Source organism: Neolamprologus multifasciatus, chromosome 4, assembly GCF_963576455.1.
Source record: "Neolamprologus multifasciatus chromosome 4, fNeoMul1.2, whole genome shotgun sequence".
NCBI lineage: Eukaryota > Metazoa > Chordata > Actinopteri > Cichliformes > Cichlidae > Neolamprologus > Neolamprologus multifasciatus.
Genome location: NC_140442.1, coordinates 30,688,479 through 30,706,220, shown reverse-complemented (window position 1 = coordinate 30,706,220; position 17,742 = coordinate 30,688,479). Strand labels below are relative to the sequence as shown.

The 17,742-nt window shown below is 42.5% G+C and overlaps 1 protein-coding gene and 1 long non-coding RNA gene across 8 annotated transcripts in view; one reads left to right on the top strand and one right to left on the bottom strand.

Annotated features, from left to right (window-relative positions):
- Positions 1–17,742, bottom strand: part of LOC146520819 (uncharacterized) — a 447,384-nt gene that overhangs the window by 386,066 nt on the left and 43,576 nt on the right. The gene's annotated exons all lie outside the window — the stretch shown is intronic.
- Positions 1,470–17,742, top strand: part of nfixb (nuclear factor I/Xb) — a 139,335-nt gene continuing 123,062 nt past the window's right edge. The window contains exons 1-3 of one of the 7 annotated variants that reach the window (XM_085157058.1): positions 1,470–1,635; positions 1,775–2,513; positions 11,430–11,513. In XM_085157058.1, the coding sequence (XP_085013184.1) occupies positions 2,511–2,513; positions 11,430–11,513 (87 nt within the window). In that variant the 5' untranslated portion in view covers positions 1,470–1,635; positions 1,775–2,510. Of the gene's footprint in view, positions 2,514–11,429; positions 11,514–13,914; positions 16,836–17,742 lie in introns of those variants that run through there. The other 6 variants (XM_085157057.1, XM_085157060.1, XM_085157069.1 and 3 more) reach the window with 6 other exon arrangements.

The following is a 17,742-nucleotide window of genomic DNA, read 5'->3' as shown; positions in this document are numbered from 1 at the left end:
CAGATTGTGGTGATTAGAGACACTGAGACAGACTTATGTGTCTGATTCTGCATCAAGTGACAGTGAATTTGTGCACAATTAGGATTCAGAAATGACGATAATGTCATCCAGAAATGAAGAAACGGAAAACTTAAAGAAAAAGATATAGAGAATGTGGCTATTCCTCTGTGTGTGTGTGTGTGTGTGTGTGTGTGTGTGTGTGTGTGTCTTTAGTTTCAGATTTAGGGAGACGTTATTTTATTTTAAAAAAGCAGCCTTATCATTTTTCATAACCCAGATTTTTGGTTTTTCCCATCAAAAAAAATCACAATTTTTACGGGAAAAGAATGAACGCAGCTTTACATTTAGTGTGAACTCAAACACGAAGGGACTTCTCTGCCACTGAAGTCTCCACGCAACGAACCACAGCCACTCTGAGCCCCGCAGCTTTTTCTTTAACTGTGTGTGAAGTGCTGAAGTTGAACCAACGCGCTGTAAACTGGCATCAGGAGGAATCCACTTTTGTCTCTGCTCATCATTTCGATGCGTGACGTCTGCAGTTGCGCACTTCCGTAAAATACTGCGTTTTACCCATAAAAGGTTAAAACTCGCTTTTGGTAATTTATGCATTAAAAAGACCTCTGTTGTCGTGTTTTAAAAAAAGATGTCTGCTGAAATTCCATCTGAATTTCCTGCGCTGATTTGGATATTTGTGAGGAATAAAAACTCGGTGAAGGCTCCAGCCAGAAGTCGTGCACCTGCGCGCTCTCTAACCTCACTGTTTCAAACTTGTGCTCAAACTGTTCGCTGCATTCATGGCGAAATAAACACATCAGTAATTTGAACGGATCAAGACACAGAGGAAAGAGAGGAGGAGTTTATTCTTTTTTTAAGGATTTGGTTTTTAGCTTTGCACTATTGGGGCTTGCAGTCGGTCAGCCTGCGGTGCTGGCTGTGCGTAAAATCTGGCAAAAACTAAGGTGTTGAAATGTCTTAGTTAAACGTTTTAAATAGAGACTTTTTTGTAAACCTGCCTTTATTTTATTTGAATTGTTTCGCCATTAAAATGGAAACATATGCGGGCAGCGGAGGGTTATAACTTCAGTTTATTATCACTTTATTTTTTTATCCTCAGAGAAACTCTTCTATGTTCAGTCAAGTGTCAACAAATGGGGGTCTTTTACCTGGGGGGTAATTTCGATAAATGAAAATGTGCTACATAAAAATATCAGCTATAGATTTTTGTTTATATTGTAGGTTTTTGTTCACCAGCTGGAGCTCATATTTAAATTCTAAGTGACACGTGTTCACGTACATACCACCCATCCACTTAGGCTGACTATTAAATTTGCACTCAAAAAAAATGTCCTACCCGACCACCTCCGCCGTCTCCCCCACTGCTCCCTAGAACCTCCGCTCCCTCCCGCCCTCTCTATCGGCCCCGAGCTGCCCCTACACTGTTGCCGGTGAGAGCTACTAATCCCCTGCGTCCACGGTTTACTCTGAGCCCGTATTTAATTCCTCTAAACCCCCAGCTGCCGCCCTGGTTACTCACTGAACACGACAGACTGTGAACCGCTCTGGTTATTAATAATTCACCAGCCCTCCGCTCCGCTTCTTCGGCCGCGGCCGCAGGACACCGTTTCGTCCTCAGTGGTGCGTGCAGGCGGCCACGCTGTGCGCTCACTTCTCGCATTTTGTTTACTTAATTCTAGCTGCTCGGTGTCACACACTCACGCTCACACACACACAGTCGCACAGACGCACGTTTCACCTCTTTGTTTTTGGGTTTCAGATCACAGACCGTCCGCTGAGGTCCCGCTCGCGGATGTTGCGACACTCGCGCTGCCACATGCTGAGTTTTGTTTCAGACGCGGTCCTCCCAGCAACTTTGTGCCGACACTGAGAAGGGGGTGGAGGACAGGTGGAGAAGAACCGAGAAGCGGACTGCACTTTTACGTGATCGGCGACGCCTGAGCATGCAAGGGGAGAGAGCGCGCGGCGTCCAGTCTGGAGGAGCAACAGCTGATTTGGTGAGCGCGTGAGCTGCGAGCGCAGGGCAGGCTACTTACTGTCGGTGCACGGCCGGGCTTCTGCTCCGACACTCGGGCTCTGACGGTGCAGCGTCTCGGTGGCACGTAGCTCGGAGACTCGGTGCGGGGACGTGACGGCACCGGGACTGAGAGTGCAGCCAGGCGCGCGCAGCTTCGAGTTTCGTGGAACTATCACGAGTTGAAAGCCGCACATAAACACCTTGCACGAAGAAGTCGGGAGGCAGACCGCTTGGATTATACGACTCTGCGTCCCGTTTGCCTGCACTGAGCTGACTTCACTTTATCCCAAAAAATGTTTACCGGGCAGCAGGCCGTGCATTAGGGCTCTTTTGCTTCCGGTATAAGGCCCAGCTGAGCAAGAAACCGAGCAGTTTTCTCTCTCCCACTCACTTTTTTTTTTTTTTTTTTTTTGGAAGCCGAACTTTTCAGAGTGGAAAATGGGTCTTTGAGAGTGTTGGCACATATCCTCACACCACAATGGTACGTGCTATGTAAACCAATAATTTGCTCATTTATGCAGTCAGCTTTGACAATCATTGTACTTGTTCATCGATTTAATGATTCTGTGCTTTATAGTTTAGTGAGCTATCTTATATTTCGTATGTCTGTGTGTGTGTTTGTGTGTGTGGCTAATGTGTAACAGTCACAAACTATGTGCCAAGTCCCTCCACCTACCTGAATCTGTTTGCTGTCACAGTTAGACTCATTAGGATCTTATGGTTATTTTAAAAATGTGGGGAGATTTCCTCGCTAAGGAGCTGCATGTACATTTGAAAGGATGTTGCTGGAAGGAAAACCTAATCCACCTTATTTTAATAGTTACATACGTTGTTGCCAATTTTTTCTTTCCAACCTGCTGGCCAAATTAGTGTCCAGCCCTCTCAGTTCACCGCCCGATGCCTACTGCCTTCTGCCGTTTCATCCACACGGAGAACATGACTCCTCTCACAGACTGGGCGAGTCTATTTATAGTCGCATATGTGATAGGACCTATGGCACAACATCCATAATAGAGGTGTCATATAGTATGTAAAGGTTTCAGTGTTGCATGTGGGAAGGATCCCAGAGCACAAATCCCACCTAAAGGCAAGGTTTACCAGAGTCTGGGAAGTTGGCTGTAGCAGGATGGAACTTATTGTCTGCGCCAGCGTTCTATTAAGTGGCCATTTGATTTGTGCGTAATTACGCAGGGACTAAATCCTTAATTACGCAGGTGGTTTATTTGTCCCATTCAGGGAAATCCAGTGGTATCACAAAGCAAACGTTTGTAATGCTTCTCGAACTCTAACTGAAGTTTGTTTGAGGATTCTTTGAGCAGACATCAGCTTATGAGATTTTATCCAAGGTTTCCTTCTTCGTTTGAGTCCTTTCAAACAGAAGACGTTTTTCATGTTTTATCCCGATTTTCTTTTAACATGTTAAATGAGAAATCTAAGCTCTGTGAGGCTTGTGAAAGCATGCATTTGAATGAAGTGCTTTTAGGTTTTAAAATTAGTAATAAGAAAGTCTGTTTTATGCAAAACTATGAAAGAGAGCTCACACATCCTTGACCCTTAGAAATTCTTTTTTGGCATGAAATGTTTCAAGTCAGGCAATAGTTAGGGGAACCTCCCACATACAACCTTGAAGCTGCTTAGATACCCAGGAATGGATCTTATTTGCACATGAATATGGAAGATTATTAGTATGAATAATTATTTGTTTACGAGCATCCTTGCTGACATGGCAGCTGCCCAAGAAGCTCATCAGTAAAAATGATACAGAATTCAGGACAGGCCTCACATGGGATTATCCCCACTTGTTATTCTCCTACTTATAGCAGCAACTCACCTCTTTTAAAAAAAAAACTTATTTATTTATTTTCAAAGGCTATATGTGTGTTGTGTTGATTTGGTGCCAAACACTTGAACTGCATGTTAGTTTAGTCAGAAGGCACTGGAGGCATCTGTCAATCAGTGTCAGACTCCTGTTAGCTTTCCCCGAGGCCAGTTCTCCATCTCTGCCACAGAAATAAATATTCAAACACTACTTTTCTTTACAGATGATCTATATATACACGAGGATTTATAGGTTATGGATTTTTCCCTATGTGCCAGAGAGTAAACAGAAAGTTTGAGCCATCGTCAGGAAATACAAAGATGACATTATGGGTCCAAAATGATGATTTACACACAGACTGGACCTTTACAATAAGCAATGCAAGCGGTGTTTTAAATATATAGCCAAATGCAAAGTTTACACTGGATTCTCTGTGGTAAACATGTGTGTGATATATAGTGCAGGAACTAAAGATTAAAAAAAATAGAATCACAGAGTGCTGTGTAAATATCTGTGGTAACTGTATCCTGCCTCTGTGTGTGTGTGTGTGTGTGTGTGTGTGTGTGTGTGTGTGTGTGTGTGTGTGTGTGTGTGTGCAGCCCACCACATGATGATCAGACAAGCGGTTTTCCAGTCTTGTGTGATCTCCATCTTGGCCGTCGTTGCCAGTGATGTCATCCCTCACTGTATACAGAATATTATGCTATTATGTTTGTCCTGGCCTTGACGTTTCTCTGGAAAAATAAATAAGGCTTCAAGGAGGCTATAATAGCTTATACAGCGTGTAAGCTTTTGCTGTAGTTTAAAGATGGAAACTCTGATATACAGTCAAACAGCATAAATATTAGGATAGTGAGCTCAGATGTGCTTGTCAGGTTGACTGGTTTTTAAGCTGTTGTGATTTTAACAGTGTGCAGCCGAGGGGCTACAGTGGATATATCACGAGCTGCGATCGCCTCAGTCATTCCTTAATATGAGATCCTTGTGCTAAACGAATCAATGAAAGAGTGTCTGAAAAGATAAAACTACAGGAATACTCCAGTGGGTTACTGGTTACAGTTGGGTCTGAGCTAAGCTTAGCTAAGCTAATCATTCAAACTGAGAAAAGCTGAATCCCAGATCTCAGTGCAGCTCAGTAACATCTTTCCTTAAATTAAATTCAGTTTCACTTAGTTAAACTCACTCAGCTCAGACTCCATTCCTATACTGGTGATATATTTTGTGTGTGTGCGTTTAATAGACTGAAATGTCAAGAAAACTCTAGTGACATCATTATGACATCAACAGGGCCGTTTTTTGGGCCTCAAAACATTTTTAACATTTTTAACAGACCCACGAAACACATGACAAATGGTTTTACAGGCTGGACAGTGCTCTGTGGAGTAAATACAATGAATGGATTCTAAATGGAGTATTTTCATATGTATCCATTGCAGTATTACTACTCTAAAATCTTTATATCACTGCTGAGTGCAATACACAGATCTGAATCTTTAAAAACAACATTTCTTATGCTGAACAGGGTCACGGTCTGCATGCCTGTTGGTCGTGTTTTCAGGATATTCCTGTATTCAACATCTTAACAACCAGCCTGGACAGAAGCGATTAACTCATTAACTCAGTCGTGGTGTACTATGGCTAGTTAAACCTTAACGTTGTTCTTGGAGAGAGAAAAAGCGAACCACTGCACTCACAGACGTGTGCCCTACTTTTTTCTTTACTATTCTCTTACCCACCAACCGGTTGCAGCAGATGCTTTCATAAGACTGGTTCTGCTGGAGACCTCTTCCTTTTAAAAGGGAGTTCTTCCTTCTCATCATCGCCAACTGCTTCCTCATAGCAGACTGTCTGATTGTTGGGGGTTTCCCTTTCATTCTGCTTCTTCTTATTCTGCTTCATTCTGCTCCTAACTTACAAAACACCTTTGTTAAGAATTGGTTGTGTATAACTGAAACTACCAGCACGCACGGCAGCGCCAAATTAAAATGTTGCGATTGCTTCATCAAGTTACTACAGTTATAAATGTCTTTATATTGACCGTGTTCTGGCCGCTACGCTGTGCTCTGCAAGTTTGCTCAAACGAGCAGACGCGAGCAAGAGAATGAAGGGCAAATCCAAGAAAAACGGGGTGTAAACATTAAGATTTCATCAAAGGCCCGAGAGGTCACGGGATTCAGCTGTATTTAGAAAGAATGCCACATTACTGTGTTTTACAGGATGTTTAGACAGTTGTTTGCTACAGTTAATACAAAAAAGCATCTCTTCTTATGGAACAAAATCAAAATCCAAACATATGTTTTAATTCAAACGTTCCCAGGGAATGCATAATGCCTAGTACAGGAAGCCAGATTTACAGCATGCAGTTTTAACTTCTTTAAGTGAGCTCTAAAAATATACAGAGTCAAAACACTGGAGTGAGATAATCTCACTTGTTAGTTTAAACAAATAATAATCTAGAAATAACGCAGACCCCCAGATCAGATCAGTTTGCTTTGGAAATGGCAGAACAAATCACACAGATTTTAATTTAACTTGATTCAAGGCAAAGTTCTTTTGCAGTTTAAAGGAAGTCTTATTTTGTACCATGAGCCTGAACGCCTCAAACTCCTCCATCTCTATTCTAGCCCTCCTTTAATTATCTTATCAAGACTGAAGCCTCACATTAATTGGTTTCACAAGACACACCAGAATGCACACCAGCTGTGTAACCAAGTAATTTGAATGAACTTAATTTGGGAAGGTGCTGGTATCTTATGCCTTCTGAGTTTAATTTGGGGGGGAGAAAACGGGGGGAAAATCACAACAATACATGTATTTTCTCTCTTCACTCTCCTCTTTAGGGCCTTAATGAGGAATTAGAGCCAATAGCATTATTCATTAAACAGGGTTTTCCAGCTATTTATCACTCTAACAATATTAGCATATTTGTTTAAAATTTCAACACTTTTTTTTAGCATTCGTAACCAGGTTTAGCATTTTTAATAATCTGGCATCGAATGTATCATACCAAATTGAATGCTGCAGAAGAACCGGCGGCAAGACCCAGAAACATACTAAAAATCCTTTACGAACACACACACACGCACGCATGCAAGCACGCACACTCCTCTAATTACCACCTCCCCCCTCCTTGTCTCTTATTCCCCACCTCCTGAGATGCAGGTGTAAAATATCACATTTTTCCAGCATTTCTCCCTGAGGTGGCGCTGGCTTGGACTCACACAACGTAAATTTCCCCTTTCATATTCCCCCACACATTTTTTTTTACAAACAAGTTCCCCCTCCCATCCCTCCCTCTCTTTGATGTGCTTTCCACATCTGCACAGGTTTGTTAGCTTGTTACCAGGTGAAGAATGAGGATACAATTAAGGCTGAATGGAGCAGGACTGAGTAGGATGTCAGTTATGTTTTGCCGCAGAAGTCTCTGATCCTCTAGGAACTGTTGAGCTCATACAGACAACTCTGCAAATGATTAGGACGGTGCGGCGGAATGATCAGAAGGCTGTTAATCAGTGACTGCGAAGATACCCACCGCTGGTGGATTGACGTGTATTCAGAAATATGGAAACCCAGGTGGTTTCTGGGTTGTTGTGTATCTTTGTGTGAACAAGACAAAGTGGGAGACAGAGGAAGGTGGGCCATATGTATATGCGCTCTGATTAATCTAATTCCATGTGAGGCAGCCAACTTAGGCATCTGTCCCCCTTTTAGATCTCACTTATTGTAAACGCGGATGTCAGAGAGAATTGAGCAGAGTAAGTGCAGCTGAGGTATTGTAGAGATCATGATTCGTATTCATGCTCAGTTGTGTCTGAGATTGGTCTCAGATGCGACTAAACGAAGGTAGCGCTGGTGCTAGGTGACTGCCCAGCCTGTTATAGTTGTTGCTTTTGCTTTTTTTCTATCGTTTTCCACAAAAAGCGAAGTGAGTTGTGTAAAATCAACTAAAAGGTTAAAACAGCGAGTTGCTAACTTGTAAACATATTAGAGCAATTAGCAGCTCAAAGTGCCTATTCATAATCAAGGGCCGCTTCAACTGACAGCTGGTTGCAGTTTCACCTTGAATTCAGCAACAGCAGGATGTTGCTCATATGGCTCATTTAGCAATCTAAAACAACAATAATACACTAAAATAAATGTTTTCACTACAATATGAAAATATTTGAAAATTAGAGTACACATTTTCACTCTCTTCATGAGATTCACTTTAACCTAGCTTAGCAGGTTAAAGTTTGAAGCTAACCTTCAAACAGGTTAGCTTAGCAGGTGCTAAGCTAACCTGTTTGAACTTTTTCTTTGTGAACAAAGAAAAGTACAGTGACATAGTCTCACAAATAATCTTGTGCTAGCGAGGACACAAAAATCATTTGGTAAGAGAGCTTAATAGAAGGTTTGGACAGAGCTAAGCTAGTTATTTATCCCAATTTCTAGTTTTTATTTTAAGCTAGCTCCAGATTCATACCTAACATTTTTATGCTAATTTAGGTAACATTGCTAGTGTACGCATGTTGGGGGAAAATAAAACCTAGCTGTTATGAAGTATATGTTTACTTTTATAAAATCTGCAATAGTTTGGAGCAATAAGTGACAAATTACTATCTTCGAGGTTGATACTATGAGCTTATTCTTGTCTTAGTCTTATTCTGGCAATTAGGCTTTTACAGGAAAGAGAAATAAGACAACTTGAGGGATTTTATAAAACGACTCGATAAAACAGTTGTGAAGTAAAAATAAATAAAATATAGCAATCCTTGTTCTCTCTGAACAGAGCTAACCTAGCTGGGGGTAGGGGGGTGTTCTGTTTCTCTGGTTTGTGTTAGCTTTAGCTAAAAATCTTCAGACCTCTTTATGTTTAATGCAATTGTTTCGCTGTCGCCATCTGTAGTTTAAATTTACATGTCAAAACTTTTTGGCAGAGAAAAAAATTGTGATCATTGATATTCTATTTTCGCATTCAGTCATTCATTCGGAGATTTTCTGTCCACTTGATGAGTCTGTTATTTGTTCTCTGTTTAGGGTTATGTAGAGGGAATTCCTTGTACGGCTGTTTTCTGTGGGCAGAATTGACGGTAAAATTGTGAATTGTAAACATGTAAAACAGCAAATGATTTAGTACATAATAGTTATTAGTTCCATAACTGTAAATTTAGCAAAATTACTTGATATAAACATAACGTAACATATTCAACCACTGAACAGAATACTTACAATTTTATGAAGTTGCCTGCAAAACCTCTGTAAATAGCTAAAATTCACAAACTGGAGGATTTCCCAAGCTCTTGAACTACCCCATACATGCTGCATGTAAATAATTTGGAGATTTGAACTGTGGATTTAAGCCTGACCCAGGCTGATGCTTCTCTGTTTTAATCATCTGTGCTTCATTTCAGTCACCAAAAACCAGCATCGCAGACAGCAAATGATTAGCGGGGCTTTTTAAGTGTTTATGACACGAGACTCTGCAACTATTTTAGCTAGGGGCCAGCCATATGGATCAGGCATATGTTGCATACATATAGAAAAACACATATATGTATAATTGATACTATGCTGCATAAAAACTGACAGAGGAGGAAAGCGGGCCAGTGCTTCAGGGAGCTGCACTCAACATTGAGCCTCAGTGCAGCTCTCTCAGGGTGGAAACAGAGAAAGATTCATTCATTAAACGATGTGTTTCTAGATTGTCATTTATCCGGTGCTCAGCGTCCTCGAGCCGGGATTCCCTCTGTGCAGTGAAAATTATTTTTCATCCTTAAATGACTAAAACATGTCAGAAACAAGAGGCAGCTCGAGCCAGTGGAGTGCCATGTTTTGTGCTGCTCTGTAATTATCAGTGGAGTAAAATATATCCTTCAGCTGGACTGGGCAGTTTAAAAGCTTAACAGAAAGCCCGGGGAGCTTGACAAGGGCACCATTTAGTGGGACAAATGGTTTCAAATGGTTTCCCTCCAGTGTTTCCCCACATATTAATGATGACAGGCCAGAGGTTGGATGCTGAGGCCGAGCGCCGCGCGTAGTGTTTTCTTAGCCATTTGGATGACTCGAATTCTAACTTTTGTTTAAGCGAGCGTGTGCTTCACGAGGCACACGCTGAACTTATTGTGCGTGGGAGAGGCCACGCTAAACAAAGCCAGTGTTAGTCTTATGTTAATCAACCTGCCTGCTGAACCTTTGAGACGTTGAGTGAAATCATACACACAGATGCCCTTCCTGTGTTACAGTAGAAAGGAAAAGGGAAAAGACTCGAGCTGTAACCTCTCATTCTGCAGGATATGAATAGCCTGTGTCGCCAGCCGCAGCTCAGTTAGGCCAAGTCTGGGACTTATTATAGTGCTGCGTGTTTATGCATGTGTCTCTGCATGTATTTGTTTAAGGGCAATCCCATGTCACCCGGCGCATGTGTGTATTTGTCTGCATATGCAAATGCTTAAGTAACCTAATATCTGTTTAAACTCCCTAAAAATCTGTTTATATCACATGCCAGTTTAAATACTATAACTTGACATTTTCTTGCTGGCTACGAGCGATGTTTGTTCCTGTTTTGGGTGCATGTTTGTTTCTGCTGTAGGTATGTTGAGAGATAAGAAGGTAAAGTTCTGGAAAATAAGATTACTTCCCCTCTTCTCCTATATCCAGAAACTCAAGTAAGTCCCATTGTGAGTAAAACTTCCACTCTCTTACTCATGGAACCGGAGCTATTTTCATGAACGCAGACGTTTTTAGCCCTTGTCTAATAGGTTTAGTCGATTTCCAGAAGAGACATTAAAATTTAGCCTGGCAAAAAGCAATTTGTACCAGTTAGGACTAAAAAGTAATAGCCACAGGCTAGCAAACCAGGCAGAACTCCCATTCCCATATCCAGCTCCTCAGTCTGTGGTTTCCTCCCATCTATGTTGTCTGGCCTGGCTGCCTCAATTGACAGCAGAACTGCAATGGATGCTCATTCAGAGCCCAAGTCTCGGCTGACGCGTCCCTCAGCATACAAATGAACTGCACTGAATAGAAACAAACACTTGGGATAAACACTTTAGCTGCATCTATCAGCGGATGCAGGGCAGGGCCTTTTGAGTGGCCTGTTTTTGTCTCCGTGGAGGCAGACGTATGGCCTCTGTATGTGCGAGTCTTTGCCAGACATGTGTATTACTGTATGCAGCTGTGTGAGTGTGTGTGTGTGTGTGTGAATGATTTGTGCTGAATCAGAGCAGGCTGACAGAAAAGTGACCATGCAGGTGAATTAGCAGGGACAGGAAATGCCATTGTGCCGGAGTATTGTGTGCGGGTACGGCAGCTAAACACTTTGCTCCCCATTCAAGTGGCAGTGACTGGCAGGGCTGGGCCTCGGGCCTGCACAGCATATGGGCGCAGGCAGGCGGTGCACGCGATCGTGCGTGTGTGTGCAGAGTAGTTATCTGGTGGTGGGACTTGAGGAGGATGATGAAATAGGTCGAGCAGCAGGATGAGGAGGATTTTCACATACAAAATCTGCTTTTGCAGCTTTGCGACCAGCTTTTCTGTGTGTTTTAAATTCCCTGATCCTAAATACAGAACCAACTAATGCATCACTGTGTTACATTTCAGGCAACCGAAACCTTTCTGTTGAACGAAGAACCCTCCAGAGGTCCTGGGATGCCTGAATGCTTTGTAGTATCAGATTCATACAGGGTATGCATCTATTATTATTATTATTATTATTGTTATTATTATTTCATGTGTCGGTATTAAATGTGTTATTGGAGTCATTACTCATTATTCTGACTGACAGTCTGTTTTCATGCTCTTGGTAATTGCACCGCAATCATAATGTCATTCACAGCTCCTCCACTCAGCTGCAAACCATTACAATTATTATTTCCACACGCACGTTTAAGAAAAAAAAGGGGGGGGGGGAAGAAAAAGAAGCCTTTGCAACTTCACCGAAGCGCCCTCGTCTCACGGGAGTGCAAATTACGACGATAATGTGAAGCATGCCTACATGTATAAAAGAAAAAGAACTACAAAGTAAGAGAAAAGTGAGCAGCATTTCTGAAAAAAAAGAAGCCCGTGAGATTTACAGCAATCGGCGAGATATAAAATGGTAATAAAAGCAGAGGAGTCGGGATGGGGTGGGGCGGGGGGGTCCTGTGTATGACTGAAAATGTGATCATTAATGAGGTGGGAGCCAGTTTTCTAGGCTGCAGGCTTTGTTTCCCAGAGTTAAGTCTTATGCCAAGTCTCTCAGAGAATCTGGGTTGCTGCACTATATTGTATGTCTCCGGGTAAAGAAATGAAGTGCTGTGGCCAGGAGTGGGTAGCACGCCGTCTAAAGGGAGTTTTGGGAGACAGGGGTTGAGGGGGAGGGGTGTCACTGTGGCTGGATTGGGGCAGCGAGTTCAAGAGCGTCCACAGGAGAGCGTCCACAGGAGAGCGTCCACGGGAGAGCGTCCACCTCCAGCTTCTCGCCGGGAGGTCTAATGTAGGGGGCTCGGTGTTGTGCAAAGTGCGTCACGACTCCATTCATTGTCGTCCTGAGCATTTTGTACAATAATGTTATGCAAACTATACATTATAACAACCTGCGCTGATAACGTTAGGATCGTCCTTGATGCGTCTTTCTGATACGTCAGTATCAGTGTGCATTTCACTTCCCCTTTCGGCCCTGTTGATCGATATCTGTATATCTGCAAAGAAAAAAGTATCTATGATCTGTCACATCACTCAAACATTTGCAATGGTGATTTCTTTTTTTTCGTCACAAAAATAACAGAAAAAGCAAAATAAACACAGAAAAAATGGAATTTTAAATACAATAACGTCCCAGGATTTTGCAGCCAGTGAACAATTAATACAGGACAGAATTTGCATTACACCATAAATGCAAAAGGTAACTTTGCTTACTTTTTATTTTTTTATTTTTGGGTATTTTAACTTTACCAGCTGACACTGAATTTTCAACATAATTGTTTTTCTTTTTAATCATTTGTAAGCCGGCTTTTCTTGGTAACAGCTTTTCTAAGAAACTGTTCCTCAAAGGCTAGTGAGTCTATTAATGTTTAAGTTCAAACGATTCGTTTCAGCAGTGCTGTGCTCACAGTTTTATCTGTTGTGTTTAGACCTCCAATAATGTGGTTTCCATACCTGGGTGGCCAAGGACCGTGTTAAAGGGGACTTATTCTGGTCATTTCCAGCTCTGTATTTTTTATTCTTCCACTCTACTAGAGGATCCTTGCATGACTGAGCTTTTTGAGAGTCTAAATGATTCGTCTTTATCTTCCAGTCACTGTCTAAAACAAGCTGTTTGAGCAGCTCTTAGTTTGAAAAACACCCTCCTTTTATACTAACTTCAATCTCATTGGCTACCCCTCCCAAACAAAGAACATCGAGTGGGTGGGGCTTCTCCTTGGCATAATACAGAGCCAAAAACATTTGCGTTGCTCTTTGGGCTCACACAGATTACTTCTGCATAAGTTGACCTCGTGGTCAAGTTTAACATGAGCATCCACCTCTGTAGCAATTAGGGGTGGGGGAAAAATGGATACTGTGTAGCATGGTGATATTTTGTTTGCTAATAATGTATGGATACAGGGACAGCAGAAATCGATACTTTGTTACAAAAAAGGTTTTTGTGCTCTGACTTCAGAGCATGTTGATCCTTTTTCTGAGCAAGAATCCTGACATTCCTTCACTGTCCAAATGTGTTTCACTTGTTTTTGGCAGCAATAAACATGACAGTTTACTTATTTTAATTTAAGACATGTTTTATTTTAATTAAGTTTAAAACTGTTTTATTTAATGTAAAATTATATTTTGTTTTAATTTACTTTCAAATTCTTCAGTTGCTGAAGGGGCTGCATAGTTTTCATAAACTGCATAGTTCAGAATAGCTATAATTGTACCAGATGGTTGATTCAGTTAAGTTGGACTAGACTGTAATACAAACCGTTCAGTTTGTCAACAATAAAACTGAAATGAGAGAAAGACTGAGTGTGAGACTTTGATATTAGAGAAAATGAATATTGATAAAGTTTACCTTTATGTACAGAATCTGAATATCGCTATAATATTTTTAAAAAATTACAATAATATCGTATCGTGCGTTAAGTATTGTGATAATATCGTATCGTGGGATGTGTGGTGATTCCCACCTCTAGTAGCAACGCAGTGCAAATGACAGAAAATAAGCAAGACACAGTGGGTCATCTTCAAAGTTTAGCTAGCAACAGTGATCATGGTTGTCACTCATGTTAATTAAAGCTGCATTACTCTATTTGCATGAGCCGCTAGAATGTGACATAAACACAGTTTTGTGGTTAATAACATGTGTAAACCTTGTAAACATATATAGCAGCCTTTTAATAATCCACATTTTATGAGTGGTTTTCATGTGAAGCCAAACTAAGATGAACTAACTGTGTTAAGCTTAAAATTAAGGACTCGCGTGTGTCGGGTCGTGTGCTCAATTCCTGGTTCACAGTTCAAACAGATAATTGCAGCCACCTTAAATTTACTCCCTGGAGCTGGCTTACTCCATACTTATAAAGCAAAGGAAACTTGTAATATTTTGTCTTTTTATAATATGTTGGCAATATAACATGTCTGAATTTTTCTAAAATCGACCAGAAGTGATGTTTCTCCAATGTGACTAACAGCCAATGAAAAGATTTTTAAATCCCCCCAAATTTTGATATTTTGTTTAAACTATTTACATGTCTGTGCGTGAAACACGACAAACAGAAAATAAAAATAGCTAGAAAGTGTATTCATGCACTGCTCGTGTTTTTGTTTTTTTAATTAATTAAAGGAGACATCTTTTAAATTAGAGGCTGACTTTGGTGAGACGGATGTGTTTACAGGCGATTCCACCTGGTCGGGAACAACTACTTCAAGCAAAGCCTCGCATGTGCAGTGTATGTAAACGACGCGCTGCTAGAGATGACATCTGCTCTGCCAGACATTGCAACCACACTGACTTATCTCCGCTCCGCCGTGTTGCCACCTATAGACAGTTGTGGTATCAACACCGGCTGGAATACTGTGCGCACGGGTCTCCGTCAAATTTGTGGTTACTTTCATCCTCATACGACCTGTTTTGCACACCCACAGCCTAAAGCCTCCCCGCGATGCACGGCCACAGCGGCTGCGAGATCGTTACTGCTCACTTCTGTGACACTTTCCTAATAAAATCCTCAGTTCTGGTGCGACTGCACAACAGCACCAAGCTGGTGGGTGAAGTCACTAACAGCGCTGGCCACTCTGGAACAGTGGTAAATATGTATATGCGAAGCGTGTGAAAAAGCAGAGCCGCGGCAGACCCACCAACCATAGCATATGGCTCTACCATGTGTTACTTAATGAGAGATTTACTCACACAGACCACTAAATGTGTGGCTCGTTTAAGGAGCCACGGCAGAGGAGTGTTTGCGTGCGGAGCGTGCATGCCGGCTCCATAAAGGACGGAGAGCAGAGGCTGTAACCTTTTGCGCTCGGCTACAAAAGCGAGCTGGAAACAAAGAGATTTCCTCGCATGTTGCAGGCAGGTTATGAAGTTGATACACCTGCCCAAAGGGAAACCAAAAGTTGTGTGTGAATGTGTTGTAGGGCGTGTCTGTGTGGCTCACATTAGTCATGTATCATATTCACAGAAAAGGAATGCTGGCGTTCTAACCTTGTGCGACGGCGAGGGCGAGAGGTTACAGTTTTGTGGCGTTACATGCGCTCCTGACCACACACTTTCTCCCTCCCCGCCTGCGCCTCTGGCTCGAGTATCTGGCCGCGTGCAGTAATTGGCCACACAGAGCCCAGATCTCTTTGTTTCGCCTGCAGAGGCTTGCAGGATTTAATAAAAAATGCACGAGCAGTAGGCCTCGTAAATCTGCGGGACTCTAACGTCAGGCCTAAAATTTCAGCTCCACTTCTTCCACAATGACTTCACTCCCACCCAAATTCCCACTGTACCACACTCGGGCCCTGCTCCAAGAAATGTTATTTTATGATTTTTATGTGATATGTGTTCCCCTCACTACCGTTCATGTGTGTGTGTGTGTGTGTTTCCTCACACACCCCAGTGAAGTATTTTGATAGCGCTCACAGACTGTGATTATACGTCTGTCTTCGCTGTTTTCTACTTCATAGTGAACGCTACAGTAACTGTTTGGCTTGGACTCACTTCACTGGTTTTTCAAGCTACAGTTGTGGCTTTTTCAGACTGGGTCAACTCTGGTTCAGTAAATAAATAGACTTAACTGAACAGCAGCAATGAGATGACGCATCGATTTGAATGCCTGTAAATTAATTTAAATGTAAACTTATGCATGAGAGAATTCCTGTGATCAGGAATTCAGCAGAATTATGTTAAGAGGTTTTAACTGAATGCATGCTCGGCCACCGCATATTCAAAAAGTCAGTGAAATCAGAGGTGCTCTCACAATATTCCTCAAATTATATACTTTCATCTACTCTGGTGATGCATTTACGTGTTTCCTTCTCAAGTCGGTGTAACTGACCGGCTCATCTGCCCTCTGGTAATTATTTGCATGCTCTCAACATGGAATGCACGGGTCAGTAAACGCAGCTCTAAAGCACAGTATCGCGAACCTAAAGACGCAGGGAAGCGTGTGCACAGCGGAGTCACAGTCCCCAACAGCAAAGTTCATGCTGTGGCAAAATGCGAACATTTTGCTAAGAAGAACTTCAATCTGCGTGAAAAATAGAAAGAGTGGGGGGGGGGGGGGGCTTTCAGTAGGATAGAAGAGGAGAGCGATAAAAGTCCTGCGAAGAGGCGAGCAGAGCAGAGGAGAGGGGAGGGAGACAAAGTTTTTTCCCTGAAAGTTTGTGCGAGCTTTCACTTTCTAGGCGGGGTTACTGTAAGCTGCAGCAGCATGGAGTGAGACAAACAGGACGGCGAGCGATTGCAATGCAGCACCAAACCGAGCTTCCATCCAACTTAAATAAGCTCTCCAAGTCTCCTTTCTAAAAACCACCATGTACTCCCCGTACTGCCTGACACAGGTAAACTGTCTTCTCTTGTTTCATTGTGTGGGTAGCTTACAGTGGGGACGCCGGGTTTTCTCGTTTATGTATATATACTTATATATACGTGCATTCAGTGCGGTGCCGCTCTGCCTTTTCCTCGTGTGCTTCGTGGTTGTGTCGAGCGTCTTTCTTCCACTCAAACTTCCACTCAGCTCTCCCGGCGGCTCGTTTCGCGGCGCGCTCGGTCGCGCGGAGCTTTTTCTCGTGCGTTTCCATCGCACATGGTTTTTTCTTCTTCTTCTTCTTTTTTTGGGAGAGAAAATGGCGCTTCTCTCGAAATGTATTTGTGTTTTTTAAAACAAAAAAGAAGGAGGGAGCCCGTGAGAGGAGGAGATAGCAGCGCGGTGGAATAGACGGAGCGTGGACGGAGTTTAATTTGACTGTTGATAAGATTTTTCTAAAGTGGCGAGAAACGCAGGGAGGGTTTTTTTTTTTTTGGCCGGTGAGAGGGGTGTGAGCAGGGGCGCACACCGCCGCCTTTAGGGCTGTTTTCATGTGGGACTGAGACCGGGAGAGACGAGAGAGTGGAGCCTGAAGTGTGTGTGTGTGTGTGTGTGTGTGTTTGAGAGGAATAGAGAGACGGAGTGTGTGTGCGCGTGTATGCGCGCGCGCGTAATTATAATTGGTCAGTATACGTCCTCGTGCGCCTTTAGAAATAGTGTTTCTTTCTTTCTTGCTCTGCTGCTTTTCTCTTTTTCACTTGAACGCAACACGTGACAGGATCGATTTCAAACGCGTATTTGCACGCGCTTCTTTTTCTTTATGACCTTGAACGTATAGACAGCTGTGTGGCGCTTCCTCGTGTTGCAGGGAATTCAGTGAAATAAAGTCCAGGCAGTGACTTCACTTTTTTAGCACTTTGCTTTTGTTTCGGCTCAGAAAT